General features: G+C 41.1%; 1 protein-coding gene across 1 annotated transcript in view; it reads right to left on the bottom strand.

Annotated features, from left to right (window-relative positions):
• Window positions 1-2725: 2725 nt before the first annotated feature.
• Window positions 2726-15575, bottom strand: part of Il18r1 (interleukin 18 receptor 1) — a 31840-nt gene continuing 18990 nt past the window's right edge. Inside the window, exons 6-11 of the mRNA XM_057751488.1 lie at window positions 14307-14369; window positions 11744-11864; window positions 10402-10541; window positions 8142-8300; window positions 4176-4334; window positions 2726-3698 (exon numbers count right to left, since the gene is read on the bottom strand). Of these exons, the coding sequence (XP_057607471.1) occupies window positions 3343-3698; window positions 4176-4334; window positions 8142-8300; window positions 10402-10541; window positions 11744-11864; window positions 14307-14369 (998 nt within the window). The 3' untranslated portion in view covers window positions 2726-3342. The remainder of the gene's footprint in view (window positions 3699-4175; window positions 4335-8141; window positions 8301-10401; window positions 10542-11743; window positions 11865-14306; window positions 14370-15575) is intronic.

The raw sequence follows: 15575 nt of genomic DNA, 5'->3' as shown, positions 1-15575 counted from the left end.
GCTTTTCATGATAATGAGACACGTCTGCTCCTGGCAGCACCAATCTACTTCAAGAGGAAGATGGGCACCAAAGAGGCTCCTTATGGAGTTTTATAGCAAAAAACTGCTCTTGCCTGGACTGATGCATAAACTGGACACAAAGAACCCACAGAGAGGACTGCTGAACTTGCCTAAAGGTGAGATGGTCTTTCGGGGTTCCTGACCTATAAGAGTCTACGAGACATTCTACAGGACACAACAAAAAGTGAGTAAACTGCTTTAGAATTCCCTGCTTCATAAAAATGTCTGCTGGATACTATGGGCCTAAAGGCCAAAGATGGATGCCTCAACGGTACAGAGGAACTTTGGGTGACTGTACAGACAGCAAGATGTCTCTGTCATTTCTAGAGTTTTCTTATTTCTTGTTTGCTTAGGTAATATTATATCCTTCTGGAGTCTTTGATGGAGTTAAAGAATGGTTAGTTATAGTTACAGTTTTCCTTAGTTATGATAAAAGATAGATATAAATATTATAACTGTAATTCTTGCTTGATAACTGTTTTGCTATATGTAATCTTACTATGTTAAAGTTAAAGCCTTTCTTTTTTGTTTAAACAGAAAAAGGGGAAATGATGGAGGTGGGTCATCTTTCTATCTGTTGTTTCATTGGTTAAGTAATAGAGAAACTGCCTTGGCCCCTTTAATAGGACAGAAAATTAGGTAGGCGGAGTAGACAAAACAGAATGCTGGGAGAAAGAAGCCGAGTCAGGGAGTCGCCATGATTCTCCCACTCCAAACAGACGCAGGTTAAGATCCTCCCTGGTAAGCCAGCTCGTGGGGCTACACAGAATATTAAAAATGGGTTAGATCAATATGTAAGAGCTAACCAATAAAAGACTAAAACTAATGGGCCAGGCAGTGTTCAAAAAAATACAGTTTCCGTGTAATTATTTCGGGGCATAAGCTAAGCCATGCGGGCGGCCGGGTGCGGGGGACGCAGCCCTACCGCACATATCACAACAGGCTGTTTTATTTACAAGGCCAGAGCTTCTTCCTACAAATTGAGAGTAGTGTCCTGGCCATCCCTGATAAACGACAGATGTGAACTGAGTTAACCTTTAGGAGACAGAGATATGTGACCTCTGGGTTAGACACTGTCTCTGTTATGGAAAACTGGCACCACCAAAGGGGACGCATGGGACTCCAGTATACACCTGGAGATACAGGAGACAGTGGACAAATATAATGGTTTAATTAATGAGCTCTGATAATGGAGGTTGTAAGGTATGGCAGTCAGTATCTCAGTTTTACCTTGAGATAGTGTGAAGAACACTTTTTGCTATCTTCTAAGTTCTCGACCTAAGAACCAATTAATTCTAATTTATCAAACTTCTAGTATTACTAGCAGCAGTCCCTTTTCTGACTATTGCTAAAGACATCTGTCTTCTTGCAATTAGTGACTTTTGCTGTAATCTACTCTGAATCATTTTTCATGATAGCTGCCTAGTTACCCATTGAGGTTAGAACCCACTCCCCTCCTATGTTGACTGACCCATGGGTCAGGGCAAGATCGTAAAATTTCCTTTGTTCAGAGCTAATGCTTGGTGCCCCTACTACAAAAAGTGGGTTCAGAAACCAGCCTTTTTGGCCACAACCTAACAAACACCATCTCTGGCTGTGGTCTCAGCTAACTGATAAGCTTCTGTGCCCCACGGTGGGTTTTTTTTTTATTATTTTTAATTTTTTTATTTTTAAGTTTGCTTCTGGTTTTCCTAGATCTGTTTTCTGGAATAAAGTTTGCTTCTGGTTTATTAGACTTGGTAGTGTTCTCATCTTTGTGCGACCCCCATCCCCGGGCCCAAAACCCAGCATTCATGAGGCAAAGGCAGGCTGATCTCTGTGAGTTCTGAATCAAGGCCAGACTGGTCTACAGAGCAAGTTCCAAGAGCAAGAAAGCCGGTGTTGCACAGAGAAACCCTGGGTTGGAAAAAGGGATGGCTGTTGAATTACCTTATCTTCTTAGAACAGGTGGGAATCTATGTTGAAAATGAGGGAGTGGAGTCTTAAATGAAAAGGAAGTCAGGAGACATTTCAAGTCTAATGAATGCATTAAGCAGATTTAATATAAAATATATTTCATATGAAATACACTTCATGTGTCGTAGCATGAGCAATAAAAAAATAAACTAAGTCATTTTATTTATCAGAACTCACAAAGCAACAAAACTTCTGACTCTATGTTTTCACACATACGACAAAGCTTTTGTTGAATTTACGTTTTATTTTTTGTCAGCCAATTAGCACATGAAGGCTTGAGCTACAAACTTACTTGAGAACCCCCATTCTTGTTTATTTGTTTGTTTCTTTCTTTTAAAATCTACCATGTCTATTCTAAACAATCTCTGCTTTAGACTTTTCTGGAACATCCTTGCTGCACTCAGGCATTGCAAGCTTGCAAACACTCTCAATGGCCCACATGCTGAACTCCCTCCCCTTTGAAACAGTTAATAAAAACAAGCAACCATTGTTTGTTTATTGCAGTTAGCTTTTATGATCCTACATATAAATATCTATATAAATTCAACAAAAGCCTTAGGTCACTAACACTGAGAGACCTACAGAGTTCCCTTTCAAGGGTCTTAGGAAAGGCCTAAATAAGAGGTAAGACATCTTGCCTAAGGTCTCACTGAGCTTCCAAGAAATGCCAACTTGAGGCAGTAATCTCATCCTGAAGTCAAGTCCTTGGGGCCTTCCCTCACCTTGTTTCCCTGCGCCACACACAGCTCTTCCACCTACTCCTTCCACCTCCCAAGCCTGGTGGAGAACTAAGTACCCCTTAGAGGTAATAAAAACTTGTTGTGGGGCATCAGTCAGTTTGTGTGTCTCGTCACCCCCTTGCCGAATGTGGGGGTTAGAGTACAGATAACTCTAGGGCCGTGGTTCTCAACCTTCCCAAAGCTGCAACCCTTTAATGCAGTTCCTCATCTTGTGGTGACTTCCAACCATATCATTATTTTCGATGCTACTTCGTAACTCTCGTTTTGCCACTGTTACGAATCATAATGTAAACATATTTGAACATAGAGGTTTGCTAAAGGGTTCCGAACCCACAGGTTGAGAACCACTGCTCTAAGGGAAAGAAAGAATAACAGACTGATTTCTTGTGAGTCCCAAGGTCTCCTAGGAGTTCCGGCTCTGTTTCCTCTATGACAACCCAATGACAAATCTTGTCTTCTAACTGGGAGTGGAAGGGGATGATCACAGAATTTGGTATTTTGAACGACAGCCCCTGCTGTGATTAGGCACACGCACAGCCTCCAGCAGGGCTTTTCTGTTCCTTCTGACACGGAGCCTTGCTGAAGATCAAGGTGTTGAAAGAACGGGCAAAGCTTCGGATTCATCTATCCACGGCTTGATGGCCTTTGCAGGCATCAGGTAAAGAAGATTCTTCCAGAACCTCGAGTTGTAAGGAAGGGATTTGTCAGCCTGCCATTTCAGAACCCTGCAGGGCTTCAGGAGCTTCAGGGACGGGGGCAGAAATGTGAAGCTGCCGGCTGGAGTAAATTCGATTAAGATTATCTTAATCTTCCTCTCCACTAGTGCTTCGTGGAGTCCGCTCTCCAGTTCAAGCCTGGTTTCATTGGCCAGGTAACTTTTGCTGAGGACGATGATTAGCCTCCGGCTCTTCTCTATCAGTGACTGGATCTCATCAACAACAGCTGGAAAGGCAAGATTCTGGTCAGTTCAGCGAGCTTACTCCTTCTCCTCCTTTTCCTCCTCCTTCTTCCTCACATTCCCCTCTCTCCTCTTCATTAGTTAACTTTTTAGCATGCGTATGTGCCACACCGGCACGTGTGTATGCGCACATGGAGGTCAGAGTTTGCCCTGCTCAGTGGCCTTCTACTTTGTTTATTGATGCAAGGTCTCAGAAAGAGAGACCTTTGTCTTTCCTCAGGGGTCAGATTTATGATGCAGGATGAAGGGTCCCAGAGGAAAGGCTGGAGTTATTTTATTACTGTGGCAGTGAAAATTGGTTAAGCAGACTGACGTGAGTAATGAATAACTAGCTGCCGACCGACTGGCCTCTGCTGCCCTAAAGGACTTTGGCCATTTGCACATTTTTAAAATAAAAAGATAATCAACCATCTCATAAAAAATGATCTCCATTAATTGTCTGTCCGGGATTCCTTTCTTACCTCCACCAGGTACCACATCTCTTTCAAATATGCACAGCTTATACCCAAATTGCTTCTCCAGGACCCCAGGTAGCGTCTCCACAGCGAAAGTGTGTTCTTCTCCATTCTCAGGCTGACACTCTTTCAGATAAGACACAAAGGCATCGTATGTTTTGCCATCTAGGGAACAAGGTGGACTCTTTTAATTCATGATTAAGAAAAAAATTTTAAGTAAAAACTTGTGTGAACGCCATATATAAAGAGGATAAAATTATTGGTTGTCAAATCTCAGATGCATACCAAGCAAACAATGTTCTGAACATCTATTTAAGCATTTACTTTGAGACTCCCATCATGGGGAGGGGTGGGGGACAGTAATCAGAAAATTGAGGCATATGAAGACAATAAGATGCTAGGGACCCCCAGAAGACCCTCGTTCCAGGATTGAGGAGTAAGTCAAACTTTGGCTTGTTCATTTCATTCAACTCCATCACACCACAACCTCAAGTTTTACTTTCTAAAGACCCCTAAAGAGTAAAGTCAAAACAAAGGAAAATAAAGCAAGACACACAAGTGAAACTGAGACCAAACCCCAGAGAGTGGAAAAAAATTATAAGAATGCTTAGAACAAGATGCTAACAATGGAAAAAGAGATTTAAAAGAGAGGATTGTGAAGTATACAGAAGAGTCTGGAATTGTAATTAAATCATAGTCTAACACACACACAAGCATGCACACATACACACACACACACACACACACACACACCTAGGGTATCAAATGTCAAAAGAGAAACCTATAATATATTGAAAGCTTAACAGTAATCCTCAGGTGTGCTCCCATCGAATTTTTGATGACAGAGAAGAATTTAGATGGCTGAGAGAACAATGAAGAAGAAAACATGTTGCCTAGCTAAGACAATTCCTTCTCCCCACTGGGTAACTAAAAGTGCATGTGATACCCTTTTAGTTTCATGCAGTCTGTTGAGGAAACAGAGGAAACAAAGACAACTTGGAATGAATTAAAAGCAGCAAAATAACAGATGAAAATCATACGATGTAAACAGTGAAAGAGGAGGGTCATCAGTGGCCATGCTTTCTGAACAAGGCATGTTTTGAGTGATGTCTTCACTAACGTAGCTCGTGTAGAAGGGGAAGCAGGGTATGGATGTGCAATGGTTTCATCTTTGTCATGAAAATTTAGTAGATGGCCAAGGAGTTGGATCTGTACTGACTGACTTGAAAGGTAGACATATTTGGTTCTTTGTACTGAAATAAGATGGGACGGAACAGCTCTGGGTCTATACTTTTATACACCATGCCCAATGGCCCAGCCCTATTTCTTTATTCTCATGTTCACAAGACAATGCTTTCTCTTCCTGGCAAAAGCTTGCTCAACTCTCCTCAAGTATTCTGCTCTGCCGATTTAAGTAAAGACCTATTGCTAAAGCAAATGTTTGTGCAGAATTACATGAATTGCATGTATGAGAAAATGTTGATAAAGATTATAGAATTATAAGCCCTATTGCTAAAGCAAATGTTTGTGCAGAATTACATGAATTGCATGTATGAGAAAATGTTGATAAAGATTATAGAATTATAAGCTCATCAAAGTATCTTATTGTCTTTATATGCCTCAGTGTCCCGATTATGAGCCCCCAACCCTCTCCATGGTGAGAGTCTTAAAGTGGATGCTTAAGTAGATGCTTAGAAAATTTCCCCTTTCCTAGCAGATATCCATTGCAAGTAGCTTCTTGGTTAAGGGTGGGATTTCGTGTCCACTTCTCCTTCCCAGTGTTACGTAGTTTGAACCTGTGCATGTCTTATGTGTGCTATGACAGTGTCTGTGAGCTCATGTGTTTATATAGATCAGTCCTGTTATGCCTGGAAGGCATGAATGATTAAATCATATCTTTGATCCCTAATTAATGAAGCTATCATTATATAAATGGCTATTTAGAATAAAACGAGTCTGTTGGACCAATATATGTATGTGCATTACCTGGTGTGTTTTAATTCTCTTTGGCTGATTGGTTCTTTACATCTCTGTTCTTTTTATAAACCAAGACCAAGAATACACCGGGCTATCACAGTGCTATAACTATTAAAAAGTTTTATTTTTTAGATGCATCTTCATTTCTGCCATTGCCACAGACTGTACCTTTTTGTGCACTTCATGTGGAGTGGAGTTGCTTAGGGCATGCTCCTGAATACTTCTGTGTACTGCCACGCTAACAGTTAAAAGCATGAATTGGGAAAAATGATTGGGGTTGAAAAGATGGCATAGGGTCTGTGAGTTCTTGTTGCTTTTGCTGAAAACCTGGGTTCGATTCCCAGGGCTCCCATGGTGGGTGACAACCATCTGGAATTCCAGTTCCAAGAAATCTGATGCCCTCTTCTGACTTCTGCAGGTGCTTGCACACATGAGGTGTGTGTTCAGACACTCGGGGACCCACACATCAAACAAAACCAATGTAGTTAAGCAATTTTCAATAAACCAAAAAAGAATGTCCAAGTTGGATCTAAAAATTTGACACAGGGAAAATAGTATGAAAAATCAGAAGGAAAAAGGTAACCTGGGGCCCATTCAAGTCCAAATGTTTATCTCTCTGAGCAGAGATCGTGCAGAAAAGACCACATACAGACTGTTCACACGGCTGCCTCGTATCTTTCCAAAGCAGGATCAGACACCCAAGCTGAGACCCAACTTCCCTGTGCCTGCTAACTGCTAATACTAAGCATTGTAAGTGTGAAAAATGATGTCATTCTACTATAATCTAAAATAATAAAATAAATAAGTTTTAAAAATCCCAAAGGAGCGGATATGAGAATCATTTTGTATCATGAGGTTAAGGGGCGCTTTGTATGTACAATGCCCAAACCAGACACTGAAAAAATAAAGATATATTTGGGTCTCCTACATAGGCACAGCACAACAAACAAAGACAATAACAACATGGGGATATTTATCTTATATCATTATAGATACTATACATTATAGATACTAGATATAAACAGTGTGGTGACTGCAAACAAGAAGAAAGCACGGTGACAGAATGGGCCAAGAGTGGATATGCTGAAAAAGAAGACACAAATAAATTTTAAATAAATGGAATGCTTGCTTGTATTTTATTACATCATAAAATGAAATACAAATTAAAACTACCCAGCTTCAAACCCCCATCTATCAAACTGGCAGAAATCCAAAAGTGTGGGTAACTAAACCAAGATTGTTTTTCTAAAGGCAACATGAAGTAAGAATCCATGTCAACAGTTTATTGGATGCAGTAGCCAGTGGGGACCTTGTGGGACGCAGAGACACGGGCAGGACAGGAAAAGGTCTCCTGCTTTACATTTACAAATTTTGAGTTTAACCTTTATAAAGATTGTTTTTTTTTTCTATAAACACACACAACACATACACACATAAACAAAAGCAACAGTGTAGTTTAACTTTTTTAAGGACATAATTATCTTGAAATCTGGAGATTTCTCATCTCTTTTAAAAGTATTGAGACGCATACCCCAGTAGACACAGCAGCAGCTAACAGCTGGTGGGTCTAGCAGACTAAACTTGAGATTATTTGACTTCTAACCCAGAGTTCTTCCAGGTAAACTAAACAGCCTCCTTTTCCCAGTGAAAATAATGAGCAAGGATGACAGAAAATTCAATAAAAAAAACCTTTATTGAGTGTATAAAGTATGCAGCGGAGTGTGTGTGAACACAAACACATCAATAGCACAGGCTGTTTAGGAGGAGACAGAGTACAGACATGAAACACCAAAAGAAAAACATCTGGAAAGTCACAAACAAGCACACGACTGCACAGTACCCATCATGGTGCTACATACAGAGTAACCCCTGACCCCAGCCTGGGAACCTCTCTTACAGAATATCAGCGGTGTCGTCAAAATTAGATGAAGATTACTGTTCCGGTTTTAAGCACAAAAACATAGACTAGGATCCCCCGGTTTCACAGTATGTTACCTGTTAATGTCTCATCTCTTTCCGCCAAGCGTCTATAGAACAGAACCAAGTCAACTTTATAAATGACACACAAAATCACCACACACACTACTGCCACAGAGATGAACACTGCCACGATGATTCCTCTCATAAAGACATGGCCCGGGATATCAGCCATTTCTGCAGGAAGAGAGAGAGAGAGAGAGAGGGAGAGGGAGAGGGAGAGGGAGAGGAGAGAGAGAGAGAGAGAGAGAGAGAGAGAGAGAGAGAGAGAGAGAGAGAGAGAATCATAAATGAAAAGAAATGTGGCCAGAATTTCCCATCATCACATTACGGTTGCCAGTTTCGCCCTTCCCTCTGGATATTTGGATATCTGTCTCCCCAAGTGCTTCCATAGCCCTCTAGTTCCCCACACTCCTTCTGGTAGCCTGCAGTGAGGATCTTTCTACTCCAACTTAGAAATGTAGGCAAAGATACCCAGAGATGGAACATAAAAGCATGCCCACTCAGTCATCTGTATCTGTGGTATTTACATTTCTGAAGCAATGATATGCTAGGGTGGGATGCAAAGGTCTCCAGCACAACTGCAGTTGGTGAAATGAGCAAACAGTGCATGGTTTTCATCTGGGGAACACTGGACAGAGAAGCCTGGGTTTCCAGTCTGACTCCATCAGATCCTTGTAGCTTCTCATTCCTAATATATTCATGTGCAGAGTGAAAATAATGAATGAACCTAGTTGCTGATGAATGAGACACTCCACAGAGTGCTTCACAGTGCCTGGTACATAGCACTGGGGCTTTAGGAAAATTCTAGACAATATGCCCCTCAAGACAAGTCATATCCCTTGGATTGATTCAGTTTGTATTCACCAGAGATAAACATGAAAGACCACAAAAGAGTAAAAAGAATCAAATTTCCTAATTCTGAACAGCCATCCAAGGAGGTGGTGATGGCCTCACAGCATCAAAGCCTTCTGGGGTGTTAGGGGGTGGGGGTGAGGCTGGAGAGATGACTCAGTGGTTTAGGGTACTTGGTACCCTTGCAGAAGACCTGGAGGCTAACAACCATATATAACTCTAGTTCCAGGGGGTATCTGACTCCCCTTTCTGGCTTCTGTGGGCACTAGGCTCACATATGGCATACATGTTTACTGTTCATACACATAAACAAAAATAAATAAATCTCCTTTGACCCTGAAATTTTTATTATATGGTAATGCAATCACTTTATTTCCTCATGAGACCAACATCGTTTTACTGGTTTACAATATATGCCTTTATAATGATTCTAATATTTTATGTTTACACAATGCTGTAGTGATTATTTACATATACCTCACCTTATTCCCTTTCTTCTTTTTTCTTTCTTTCTCTTTCTTTATTTCATTTTCCTTTTTGGCTTCTTTCCCAAGAAGAGATACTGATGATGTGGGGGTTTCCACATCAGATAGTATAAGCATGACTAAAACTTTTGCCCTCTTATGTAACATACTTTTAGAGACAGTTATTCCAGTAATACCAGTCATTCCATTAGGTATAATATTAGGTGTATTTCAGAAGCTAACTCTTAGAACTCATACCCCGGGCGTTTCTACAACATTGAAAGATCTATGGATTCCTGATGCATCAGTCATAGGAAGATCCCACTCTCCAGGTGACATTTGTAAATTGAGAGAAGCAATGAGAGGCAGCTGCTTCTGGGGCAGGGACAGACTGGTCCTAAGGATGTGAGAGGTGTCTTGGGATGAGCAATGCCCAGGAAATACACACATAGCCTCAGATAACCAAAGCTGTAGGTTGGAGTGCCTCTACTTCACAAACACACAGACCACATAACTGGTGCTCACGTGACAAGAGGGGACAATGGAGGCAATCCCCATGAAGCAGAAGCATGTGGATCTAGACCTACAAGCTGGAGGACTTGTCGCCTTCTCAGCTCTGTGACCTCAGATGGCTTTCTCTCTCTCTCTCTCTCTCTCTCTCTCTCTCTCTCTCCCTCCCTCCCTCCCTCCCTCCCTCCCTCCCTCCCTCCCTCCCTCCCTTCCTTTCTTAACATACCAATCCCAGTTCCCCCTCTCTCCTCTCCTCCCATTTCCCCTACCCCCCATCTTCTCCTCAGAGAGGGTGAGGCCTCCCCTGGGAAGTCATTAAAGTCTGTCCCATCATCTCCTTGAGGCACTGGATGGGTTTCTTCACCCAAGAAAGCTTGTTACAGAGACTGGGTGAAATCCCAGAGAGCTAGCAAAGACTGTCAAGTCAAGAAGAGCAATGCATCTCTTACCTTTTCTCACCAACATGAAGCTTTTTGTGTCTGTGGCTTCCTCGTTGGTCACCGTGCAATTGTATAAAACGTTGAGATTCGTTTCAGCAACATTCCGAATTCTAAGTTTTTTAAAGGCATGCAGTTTGCCCTCAGAAGTCCTGTAATGTAAGCAAACAGTTGATCAACAGGCTTTGTTCATGACCAGCAGATCTACTCAGGAGAATTTTTAAGTCTAAAATATTTAAAGGAAGCATCAGCTGTGTCTTCCACTCCTGGTGTGAATTAAAATTAGCTAATTAGCTTCCCCACTCTTCCAAGGAGCAACAGAAATTACAGGATAGCAATCTCTCTTCCCCCCCCCCCATTTCTCCCTCCAAACTACTTGGACTTCATCCTACACCGTCATCTCCTCTAACCAAGACCATTCAGTTTTGTATTCTGAATCTTTCATTGCTATAAATGAATTCTTGGGCAGCTGGACTCGATGAAGAGAAAAAGTTTGTTTACCTCACAGTCAAAAGGCATAACCGAGGCTTTGGCAGGGCCCCTGAGCTACATCATACCATGGCAGCAGCATCTATGTACTTATGGATGGTCTCTCTCCCATGCTATAAAGCCTTCAGTTCAGAACACACTCACAGGAGCTTCCCTGCTGTGGTGATTGAATAAGAACAGCTCCTAACGCACGCATAATGGGCTCATAGATTTGAAAAGTTAGTGGGTCACCTGGGAGTGGCACTATTTGAAAGGAGGTGTGGCCTTGTGGAAGGAAGGATGTTATTGGGGGTGGGCTTTTAGGTTTCAAAGAGTTCATTCCAAACCCAGAGTCTCTCTCTTCCTCCTGCCTGCAGATCCTGATGTAGAACTTCCAGCTACTTCTCCAGCGCCATGTCTCCCTGTATGTCCTCATGCTTCCTGACATGAGGATAATGGACTAATCCTTTGAAATTGTACCTCTTACAGGAGGCCTGAGTTTGATTATGGATGCCATTTGTGCTTTGGTGACACATCAATAAGAGCAAGGCACTTGACATAGTTTTCAAACATCGAGAAACTATGGTTCCATTTGATTGCTCTTTTAGAAGGAGCTTGGTGACTTAGAGCCTGACTAAGTAGTACCTTGGTAACGTGATGCTAAAATTCCTCACCAACATTCCCATGAATCTTCCTTTTCAAGCTTAGATCTGTACAGTAAACGTATGCATGATCTGTCACCATGGTAATGATAAACAAATTATAATTACAGTTAAAGCTTAAACATCCCATCAGCCACCCAGAAGCCCAGCCTCTTTTCTGCTGTGTGCACACATGAATTTCTATAGCATGCACACGGCATCTCTTACATGTCACATATGCATACCAGGTGGTCATGTTCGTGTCTTCATGCACATTAGGGTTTGACCGGTCTTCTTTCCTGATGCTCCAATAAAACAGGTCATTTTTATTCAGTAAAGCGGTGCAGTTAAGTTCCACCTCTTCTCCTAGGTAGAAATTGACAGTCTCAGTCTTGAATTTAGAAACTCGGTAGAAGTTTCAAATACAATCAGTGTGTGATAATTGAAGGTAAAATCGTACCACATCCAGAAAAAAAAAAAGTGGAAGAGATGCTTCATTTTAAAAAATACAATAAAGGGGAAGAATTATATAGCAATGACTAGTCATCACTAAGTAATGAACTGACTTCTATTTAAATATCCACTTTTAAATCAACTATTAAAATTGAGGGGGTCAGTGCAATTTTTTCAATCTTCAGCGTCAAGCCAATGTCTCTCTTGAACTACTCAGAAAACAAAATAAGTTTACCAAATGAAGCAATTAAAAAAAAAAAAAAGAAGAAGAAGAAGAAGAAGGTGTTGAAGCGCAGAGGAACAGAGGAAAGAACAAGAAAGAAATGGTGAAATTGAAAATGTGGTTAGGAAAGGTCCCGTGCAGGTAAGTAACCACGAGCAGCCGTCTCATCTAGAAATAGAATCTTGGGGTTGCAATGAGCAGGAGTCTCCTCATGGAGCAGAGAGTCCAGTCCATTGGCTCTGCGGGCAGCTGCACAGCTCACGGGAGTATCAGTAAGAGATTGGAGAACATGAGGCTGCAGGACTTGGTGATGTCTCCCACGGGCTCATGGACCACAGGAGAGCAAGCGGTGGCTCTACCAGAATGTCATAAACGTTCTCCATGCACCGTTGCCTTACAGTCAAGACATTTTTGCAGTGACTTTAGCATATGGGTCTACTAAATAGATAGTAAATTAGACATTGACTGAAAATAAGACATGAGGAAATGTGTTTTAGCGATTTTTTGTTATACACATAATTTTATTCCTTATTAAGGACAAAAGCAAACCTGCAGGCCAATGAGTGGGGTGGTTGCTTGGATTTTAGGAGAGGGATCACCTACTGGCTGAATGATTGGTAATTCACAATGTGGAACATCTTCAATGTTATTTAGACATGTTCAAATTATGATTTTATAACCATCAATGCTGAGACCACTTTACATAAATACATAAAACAAAATGGCACAAGTATATTCAGGGTCATTTCGGAATTTCTATCCTGATCCCAAACTAAAATTCCTCTTATAGTTTTTTTTTTCTAATAAAATTGAAGTCTGCAACTCTGAACAGCCAATTTTAAAACAAAACGCTGACACCATACAATCCGAGGGTTCAATGATTTGATACAAATTGATACAAAAATGAAAGGATTTTTGTCTTCTGTCGTTAAACCATTGTTCTTCTATAGACCAGAAAGCTTCATATGCACAGTAAAGCATGCACCTCCTAACTAGCACACCCAAGTCTTGAACCTGGGATAAAGCAAGTCAGTCTTCTCCCACAGTGATACATGGGAAGAAGGTATGGCCAGTGTGAAGTGTGCGCATGTGTGTTCGGAACTGAGGCAGCAGTGAGGTGGTACAGGGCAGCTCTGATGACTGCTCCTGGAGACACTGGACTTGGAATTTTCTGGCGTTGTGTATTCAAAAACCTTTCACTTTTGCCAGATTTGTCATGACCCCCACGCTCTCTTATACAGTCCCCTACGTGGTCCCAACACCTTAAGAAGCTGTGTTCTAGCAGCAAAGGTCTGCTTCCAACATGACTGGGGTATTCTTTCCAGCCCCAGCTATTTAAATGCAAGGTGGATTAAATACAGCACATCTGCTCCCAGCCACCCCAGCTGCGTTCTGAACAGACTGAGATAATTATGAGCTCCTTGGCCTGTGTGTCAGTTATTCAATCCATACTGTGGAGACAATATCCCTCTACCTTGGTTGGAGAATGTATCTCAAAAGTCCCAAATCACTTAGCTCAATATCTGGTTTGGCATATGCAAATTTATTCTATTCCTTCTTTGCTTTTATTTTTGGAAGAAGTTACCTAACTGTGCACATTAATTTTTAAGATCTCTCTAGACAGTGGTTCTCAGCCTGTGGGTTGTAACTCCTTTGGGCCATCCTACATATCAAATATTTACATTACGATTCACAACAAAAGCAATTTTATAGTTAAAAAGTAGCATTGAAAATAGTTTTATGGTTGGTAGACTCACCACAACATGAGGAACTGTATTGAAGAACCGTGGCACTAAAAAGGTTGAGAACCAGTTGCCTAGACAAATCCTAAAGGTATAGCCAGTTCTATCCATAGCCAAATATTTGAACTACAGAACAATTTTGAATCTTATCTCTAGAGTATTATCATCAAATTTTCATATTTTGAAAGGTCAATAGAGAAAATTCTTTAAAAAGTCAAATGGCATGGCAGAGACCCTAGTCTACAAACCATAGATAGTTTCACTGGCTTTTAAACAGTCAACTGGTCTAAAAGTGGCCAGAGTCAAACAATGACATGTTGTTCCTCATTATGTAACTGTCTCAATAATGGCCGCACTTATGATTCAAAAAACACATGTTGTAAAACATACCTAGATCTACTTCAACAGTGTCAAACTTTTGTCCCAAAATAGCTGGAGTGATTTTGCTGTTCCCTGAAAGCAAAACAAAACAGACATTGGAATTACCTGAGCTTATCTAGGTCACACATCTATTGTAACACAGCCATCCCATGTAATAAAGACTCCAACACAGCACCTCTCCCTGCTCCGTGATCATATTTTCTCTAGTATAAGTTACTGTAAGTCAACTGTGATCCAAAAAAATGTTAAATATAAAAAACAAAAACTTAAAATAATCAACTTGTAACTTTTAAAATGTATGCCACTGTAAGTTTTCCATATCACTCCATCCAAACTAGGACCTGAACTGTCCCCTTGTTCATGGTACTCATGCATTATATACCACGAGCCCAATCATCGTGACATCATGGTATGTGTGTTCCAGTAACCATTATTTTATTTCATCATGACCACAAAGCACAAAAGTAGTGACATTAACAATTTGTGACAAGTAGTGACAAATTGCCCTAGCGTATTTTATGTTTTATTACTAATTATTGTTGTTAATCTCTTATTGCGTCTAATCTATAAACTAAATTTTACTACAGGCATGTATGTATACAGAAACAGCACATATCAGGTTTGGTCCTCTCATGGTATCAGGCACTCCCTAAGTCTTGACTTTTATCTGTGGGCAACGGCAGTCATTGCTATATATTTATTTGTGCCATACTTTATTAACTGTTTTATTAACCCAGCTCAGATTACTGAAGCTTCATTTTCCTGGACTTATACGTTCACAGTGCTGTTGAAAGCCCCTTCCATCTAGTATCCTCTGAAGTCAAACACTGGCTTCTGCCCAGTGAAGCTGACGTCAGAGAAACATGCTCGTCCAGGGAGACTACTGCCAGGTACTGAGAGGACAAAATGTTTAGGACATAGAAGGTGCACAGTCACTAGGAAAAACCTTCTTGCTCTGTATCACTTCCCTCTGTCTGCCTTCCTCATTCTCTCACTGATGAATTTAACAGAATATAGTAAGGAGGAGCCGTGTGAGGCACCTCTCCCAGATACCAGTCCTACCCTTGAGGATGTAGAATCTTTAGTCATAACTACGCCCTGGAAGCCTTACCTGACTCTGTCTGACCCTGCATTTCAAACCTGTAGATCCAGAACTATTGCCCTTCCTAGTGAATTCTGGTCCTAACAAAAAGTATACAATCATCTCCTTAGCTCCCTTACTTAGGAAGGAACATTTTGCTCAGAAATGTACACATTTATTGGGAATATAGCACGAAG

This window comes from Chionomys nivalis, chromosome 19, assembly GCF_950005125.1.
Source record: "Chionomys nivalis chromosome 19, mChiNiv1.1, whole genome shotgun sequence".
NCBI lineage: Eukaryota > Metazoa > Chordata > Mammalia > Rodentia > Cricetidae > Chionomys > Chionomys nivalis.
Note: the sequence above shows the minus strand (reverse complement) of the source record. Positions and strands in the feature narration are given on the sequence as shown.